The sequence below is a fragment of the Rhodamnia argentea genome, chromosome 2, assembly GCF_020921035.1.
Source record: "Rhodamnia argentea isolate NSW1041297 chromosome 2, ASM2092103v1, whole genome shotgun sequence".
NCBI classification, from domain to species: domain Eukaryota; kingdom Viridiplantae; phylum Streptophyta; class Magnoliopsida; order Myrtales; family Myrtaceae; genus Rhodamnia; species Rhodamnia argentea.
This window is the reverse complement of record NC_063151.1, coordinates 30,061,971-30,069,993: the sequence shown is the minus strand read 5'-3', so window position 1 is coordinate 30,069,993 and position 8,023 is coordinate 30,061,971. Positions and strand designations below refer to the sequence as shown.

Here is an 8,023-nt window from a genome sequence, read left to right as displayed (position 1 = left end):
TTACTTTATATGAGATGGCTAAGCCCTTTATTTATGGCAAAAAGCCGAGGGCATCCAAATAATTTTTGCTTCAACCTCAATGAGGAATTCACCACTTTGTTTGTTTGCAGATCCTAAAATATCGGGTAAAGACATAACATATCCTAATCACTTCATTTGTATATAGTCTATACTCGAGAAAAAATGCCAAAATAATAAAATTCGAAACATTTGCAAATTACCGGCAACGATACAACGAATCATTAATTAATCAAAAAAATGTATGTAACCATCACCTTCATTAATAATGATCTATTATCTTACATGACATTAATTTGGCAGCTGTAACTTTCCTAATGCTAGATACTTTTGCTTCTAGAAGGAAGTGCACGGCGAATTCAGCATGTAATTGGGTAAAAAAATTTCATGATTGCCAATCATAAAAATGATCAGATATGCTTTCGATTTATTGACCGGTATTGACCTTCTGGCAATTAAGGATCGGGTCCGTTGCCTTCGCTGGCGAGGACGCGACGTCATTTTAATGACATGATCAAGCCAGCCTTCACAAGCCACAAAAGAACTAACACATATTCGCCGTAAGAAAAGGAAGTGCGCGACCCATTATAGTATGCGATTAGCATTTAAAATGTCAAGACTGGCATAGCATAAAGAGGACAAAAATCTCGAATTTGAATAGGGAAATGAGGATTGGATTTGCACTTTGGAAGACAATAGGAACTAAAGTTATAAGGATCCTTCACGGGTGATAAATAGCTTACCTTTAATCGCGTGTGAATCAACTTGAAATGAATCCGATGCACTCGGAAACATATCGGACGTGGACTGCGGAGCGCCTTGGTAATTTGATTATTTTCATTTTCTTTAATAAGAGGCGAACCCGGCACTTTCTGACCAAAAAATAAAAATAAAAAAATAAACGAGAGGCGAACAAAATATCTGACCTCAAGTCAACGGAAAGTGGGATTGAGGATCGAAGAACCGGGTGGTGGGCCCAACGTGACGTACGCAAGTGACGCGCGTTAACTTTGCTGTTCCGGTAAGCATCAGCATAAGGTGAGAATTAAAGAGGAAAAGGTGTCGAAAAAGTCATAATCATATTACATCGGTGCCAATTCAATTTTAAATCTTTTTTTAGTGCTAATTCAGTCCTAAATCTTTTATTGGTGCCAATTGAGTCCTAAACCTTTTGGATTGTTACAAATTGAGTCAATCCGGTCAATTTTGATTCGAAATAGCTAACATGGACGTCCATGTCCTACGTGGCATGATCGGTGCTGATATAGACATTTTTTTAAATATTATTTAAATTATTTTTACAAAATTTTTAAGACTCAATTGGCACCATTGTAAAAGGTTTATGACTGAATTGGCCCGAAAAAAGGTTTAGAACTAAATTGGCACAAATACAATAGATTTAAGACTTTTTTTTGACACTTTTCCCGAACTTAAAGAAGTCCCGTGTAGTTCGCTTCACAGCAAAACACAGGCCGTTTCAAGGCCCATGTCATGAAGCACGTCATTATGGAGCCCAATCAAACCTCTTTTCCTTCTAATCGAGTCAACACGACCCGCTTCATTCTAAAGTTCTCCTTCCTCTCCCTTGGAGGACAATGAACGATTTCGTCGAAAAAAAAAAAAGAATATACCATTTGATCGCTTGAGAATATATATCGGTGAAAATAGGTCCCTCATTGGCGAAAATATTTACGTATGAATTGATGCTGATAATGAAAATATTCTCCTCAACGAGAAATAATCATTCTCAGAAAAAAAAATATTTTGAATTTATTCATATTTCGCGAGATTTAAAAAAAAATGGTATCCAACAACACGAGCGCGAATCCATTGGGATGGGATTGCCGCTCAAGGGCAGTATTCCAATTAACAGCAACATAGAAGAATTGCCTAACAATCGAGACCATGTCCGACTGGGTCAAAGCCCAGTGGATGTGTCAAAAGGCTTTATTGGGCCCAAATCTTTCTGGGCTACTGTTTTTGGAATCTCCGAGGAAGAAATAATGGCGAGCAAGAATTCCACTTAAAAAAAAATAAAAATCGTTCGAGCGAGGTTCGGACTGTCATTTAGTCGACCAGGGGGGGCTCTCCTTAACGAAAACAGGCTTTTGAGTTTTTGTCCTTGGAGGGATGTCAAAGTGGTCAAAATCAAAAGGGACCGACCACGACGGCAACCCCGAAAATGAAGTCGTGGGGGCCATTTTTCGCGAAAGTGCACACATAATTCGTGGGCCGGTTGCCAATTGTTCTAAAAATTTAAATTATCCAAGTGTTTGCTACGGACACGATCCGAATGGTCCCGTGCTGTCAATAAGGTTCATATAATGAATATGTATACTTTCTCTGGCGTCCAAGCCAAGCGTACTCGACCTAAATCACCGTCAGAGTCCATTCAATAATGGCGCATCTCTTTATGGGCCTAAGCACGACGGGAAGAACACAACCACCAAACCAGCAAAAAGGCCAACATCTGTCCATTGATTCCACGTGGACATGGAGCCAATTGGGGACCACCAAACAGAAGAACTCGCATCAGGACAGTGTCTCGTATGAAGAAAAAGAAAAAGAAATAAGAATAAAAATAGAATCCCATGAATTACAGAAATTTACTGAACCGTTTGGAGCTATGGCACCGGAAAAGCGCAAAATTGTAGACTTATTATATCAGTATTAATGCAGTTCTAAATCTTTCAATTGAATCATAAATCTTTTGTATTGATACCAATTGACTCCATCCGATCAATTTTGATCGAAAATCACTGATGTGAACACAAATCATAGTGCTTGACATAATTGGCACCGATGTGGACATTTTAAAATAACATTATAATCTTTTTTATTTTCTTTTTTCCCTTTCAATTTGGGCGAAGTGGGTTGCGGCCCTTGCCTAGGTCTTTGTGGCCCTGCCCTCTACGACCCTAGGTGGCCAAATAAAAGGAAAAAAAAAAATCTAACCTTTTTTAAAATTGTAAAAAAATGTCCATGTAAGTATCAACCGTACCACATAGGACGGACGATGTTCACATCAGTGATTTTCGGTGAAAATCAGCATTAATGCTAAAGATTTAGGACTGAATTGGTTCAATTAAAAGATTTAAGATTAAATTAATAGACTTTTTTGGGCTTAATAAAAAAAAATCCAACTTCAGCATCTGTCCCAATTATATCTAAAACTTTTTTTTGTCTCATAAAAAATATTTAACTTTTACTTTTGTTTCTATCGGCCTAGTTCCTCAATCTATCCCAATTATATCAAAAACTTATTTTATCTAGTAAAAAAGCCTCAAATTTTACTCCTTTTTTTTTTTTCCAATTCTATCGCCGTTAACCTTTCGTCCACAATCACCGTTAGTTAATCATGCCCGGCTTGAATTTTTTTCGTTGAACTTACCTTTGAGTCTTTGAAATTCGGAAACAACGGGTTTTAAAGAAGACAAGATTTGAGATCGGTCGTCCAAATAATCATATCTTCACGTCTAGCTATTCTTTGGGTTGTTGAGTGATAGGGAGAATTTGAAACGTGCCTTCTTGGCTCTGTATCTTCCGACAATGTGTAGGAGAGGCAGATAACATAATAGAAACTTGGGGGATATTTTCATGTTAGCTTTGTAGAGGTATATTTCATTAACAACGTGTAAATGCCACGTATGATTAACCAACGGTTATTTGGACAGCAGGTTAAGGTTGCTAGAATTATGACAAAAGTCAAAGTTGAAGGTTTTTTATGGGACAAAAAAAGTTTTTGATATAATTGAGACAGATGTTAAAGTTAGAGACTTTTTTTTTTTTTGTATTAGGCCAGTAGAATTGGAACAAAAGTAAAAATTGACGATTTTTTACGAGATAAACAAATCTAAAATAATCGAGACAAGCACTAAAATTGATGGTTTTGTGAATATTGGGCCGACTTTTTTGGTACATTTTTCCCCGTGGCATTGGCAGCTCTCAACGAACTTTCTAAAAGCATATGAGAGACCAATATCTAAAGGTCAAATCCGGATGCTTTCCATTACTGCCAAAATTCGATCTCCCCATTAATCCAGAGGCTTGGGAATCTCCAGCTAGTTCCCAGTCGACAATCGGGACAAACATCATTTGGCGTACATATGTTCTTGGAGCTTCGTGTGTCGCCAATCCTCGATCTAATCTCCCTCATCGGGTGTTGCCTTCCCTAGCTGATGCTGTGGGAAAAAAAAATGCTTCTTCTTTTGTGACATGTCCCCATTATGAATTGATAATCCCTCGACGCATCACAAATTATTCAACATGGGGAATGTAATTCCCAAGTCCTCCCTTTGGAGGATAGGCTGTAATGAGAAGATGGGTAGGTCGTGTATCATATTCAACCGTGTCCCACCTCCCTAAACTCATAAGCCCCCATGAGTTTATTGTTTGCAGGAAATAAACATCATGCACATTAGTGAAGCAAGGATCTGAAACTGGAAATAGATCGTTCTTTAACGAGGACATTATGTTGAGATCGACTCGGTCGGTCGGTATTATATCGGATTGATATGTCTCTCCACGCTTAATCTCGAATTTCCGACTCAGTTAGGTTGCTTGATGTGCCTAATCCTCGTGGGTGTGCGTGCAAGATTTTAGATGGAACTTAGACAATGACCTGTAATTCATTTCAAAAGAGCGTTATTACTTTCCCCCTTGCATGCAAATGACAAAAAAATGTCAATACATGCATGTCCATATTGCATCAGTACTCATTCATCCATAATCAATTTAATCTTGTCAATTTACAGTTGAGCTCATCTAGATTAATTTTGATCGAAAATTACTGACGTATTTGCCATTGCTCATAATTCGTTCTTGTGCCGAATTGCGAAAGTATGCTAAAAAAAATAAATGAAAAGCCTTTCAAAAATGATCCACCTCTCCTACCCCTAGACGGGCTAGGCTCCACGAAATTAGGGAGACGACAGCATGATTAATTGGGACTGCGTCTCCCGCACCAACACCCAATGATTTCCATGCCCCCAACACAACGGATAACATGGCACCGTTTAAGGACCGACCCCTCTATGGCTTGGCTATAATCATCTCCATTTATATTCTAATTTAATCCACAGGGCCCCACCGATCACTTCTCAAAAGGTCCCACAACACAGGAAGGGAACATCCAATTTTTCCCCTCTTGAGCCCCACAAAATAAAATTTGAACCAAAAAAAAAAAAATAAACCCGACAAAATAAATTAATCGCAACATAACAAGAAAATTCGACCTTTTTCCATATAGACAAATTTAAGAATTAAAAAAAAACAAAAAATAAATCGGATCGAATTATGTCCAAAATGGATCTCTCCCACCAATTTCCTCACCACCCATCTCCCCTCTCTCTTTCTTTTAATTAATCGGCCGAGCCCAAAGACGAACATCACACGCGCGAGGTGTCGCCATTATCGCACCACACAGACACCAAAGCTCGACTCAGTAATTCAATGCCTGTGGCTGTGGGGTCGGGGTCTCTCGTGGAACAACAACAATGAGAATCATCCCCTTTTTTCTCGCAATCTCCCTTCTCTCTTTTAGGGGGGGTCTTTTTTTTTACCCCCTTCTTTTTGTTGATGGCTTTTCCGGTCACGATCAGGAGGACCACTGTGCGGTGTCGACGTTCCCGATGGCGCCGCGCTCGAACTCCTTGACCACGGGGGCGAGCCTCTTCATGCTGTCGTCGTAGACGAAGGGCCGCTTGTCGTACCACGTCACGTTGCGCCTCGCCGACGCCGGGAGGAGCTCCCGGCAGAGCTCCCCTGGGACGGTGATGGAGTTGTGGTAGTGGTAGTACCGGATCTTGTCCTCCGTCTTGTGCAGCGCCCCGCCGACGACGTTCTCCGACATGTGCACCCCCGTCGCGAACGCGTTCTTCGCCTGGATCGCGTACTTCCTGTCCCGCCGGATCCCGGTCCGGGAGTCCCGGAACAGAAGCTTCTCGAAGCCCCATTCCCTGTTGCAAAACCGATCCGTTAAAATTTTAGTTCGCTGTGCACAGACTACGGAATTTAAGTACAATGTGCTCGGATAAAGCAAAAGATCGAGCAGAATATGTGCACTGCAAGCTTGTTGTGACCAATGCACTTGAATATGCAAAACAATCCTCCAAGGAAAATTACGGCTTTGAGCTGCAGATCTATGTGAATATTCCTGTTTCGCTCGAGCTACATTGTCAAATCAGCCGTGAATGATGATGCACGGCTTGAGGAAATGCTGAATCTTGATTAAGGAAATGCAAGTGCATCGTGTCGAAAGAGCTTAATCCAGACGACCCAGATGGGGAGATTCATCTAAGCAAGCGAACATGTGGATTCATGAAGCCAAAAATGTCTGGGAATCTTGACCCGGAACTGAACTTGACACTCATGTCTACCTCGGCGAGAGCGAGAGCTCGATCAATTCGTTACGCATCGAATCCCGAAGATGTCGTTGTCTTCCCAGAAAATGGGCAAACAACGAGACCGTTATCCAGTTAAAATCAACCCCTCAAAAAGAGAACCGAAAAAGGACAACCACGAACCTGGAGTAGTCTTGAGACGAGTCGTTGAGGCAGAGCACGCTCGACATTGGGTTCTGCTCGATCGTGAACTGCGTGTAGTTCCCGAACTCGGTCAACACGGACTCCAAGCTACTCCCATCCGGCAGGTAGATGTACTCGTCGACGTCGAAGAAGAAGGTCCAGTTCGCGGCGTGCCGGTGCCGGTGGAGGCAGTCGTTCACCACCAAGAACTGGTTGTAGTAGTAGCCGTCGAACTGCGCCTGGTCCCTGATGTCCTGCACAGTCGCCCTCCCCGCCCTCACCCACGGCTCCAGCGCCGCCCTCACCGCCGGCGAAACCCCTCCGGCGTCGTGGAACACGAAGTGCGACTTGGGCCCGAAGAACCACGCGTGGTAGGCCATCCACTCCCGAATCCGGTCGGCGCTCAGGTTGCCGTACAGCGACGACCCGCAGTACAAGTATTCGTAGTCGTACGGGGGGTGGTACTTGGACTCGTTGTAGGATCCGGGTCTCTCCTCGAGGGCCGGGAACTTCTCGTACTTGCGCTGGGACAAGCCGTAGTAGGCGTAGAGGTTGAGCTTGCCGCCGGAGTTGTCGGCGTTGGGGTTGTCGGAGAAGGTGCAATTGACGACGACGACGGTGTAGACGCGGCCGTAGCCCCAGTCGGGGAGCATCTTGTAGGCCTTGGCCCGGGTCGACGTGCCGTTGTTGGAGACCCACTCGCACTTGTACCAGGGCTTGCCGAAGACGTGGAGGGGCTTCGAGGCGAGGCCGACGACAGCAAACGTCGCCGGGCCGCCGCGGTAGGCGCCCATGAGGACGAAAAGCGCCGCCGCGTTGCCGTAGGCCTGGAAGATCCGCTTGTTCGGGTCGGATCTCTGGGCAGTCGTTGAAGTGGTGTACTTGAGCGCGGCGACTTTGGCGGGAGTCGTGGAAGGGAGAGATGTGTCGAGAGAGAGGGAAGACGGGGCGGCGGAGGCGGAGCAGGGGAGGTTGGTGGCGGTGGTGGTGGAGAGGAGGTTTTGGTAGTAAGGGGGGAGGTTCCAGAGGAGCAGGACGAGGGTGAGGGCGAGCAATGTGGCTACGAGGGGCCTGGTCTCGAAGTAGCTGAAGAGCTTGGAGGCGGCGGTGCCGGCTGCAGTGGCCGGCGAGCCGTCCTTTCTCATGGCGGAGTGTCGGCGACCGGCGTCGGCGGTGGAGGAGTGAGTTGGAGGGGGGAGGGGGTTGTGGTGGTGATAAGGATAACGTCACGCACACCCAAGCTGCAGGGGTCAAATGGGAGTCATGACACGAACTCAGAAGAGAGAGAGAGAGGGACTGTGCTTGTGTTTGTGAGCGTGTCGGGGGAAAAACCGGAGAGCGAGCGAGAGAGACGCCCTCCGCCCCAAAGACAGACACAGCTCAAGCCTCGAGGCAAACTTTGGTCCTCTTCTGGGATTTTGAGGTGGTTGGGTTTTTGTAACGGGGCCTTGATCTTGTCCAAATTACAGAATTGACATTCA

The 8,023-nt window shown here is 44.4% G+C and overlaps 1 protein-coding gene across 1 annotated transcript; it reads right to left on the bottom strand.

Moving 5' to 3' along the window:
• Positions 1-5,583: 5,583 nt before the first annotated feature.
• Positions 5,584-7,942, bottom strand: LOC115737182 (galactan beta-1,4-galactosyltransferase GALS1). The gene is made up of 2 exons (XM_030669188.2): positions 6,543-7,942; positions 5,584-5,975 (listed from the first exon to the last, which is right to left on the bottom strand). The coding sequence occupies exons 1-2, from the start codon at positions 7,685-7,687 to the stop codon at positions 5,615-5,617; spliced, it is 1,506 nt and encodes a 501-aa protein (XP_030525048.1). The 5' UTR covers positions 7,688-7,942; the 3' UTR covers positions 5,584-5,614.
• Positions 7,943-8,023: the final 81 nt, after the last annotated feature.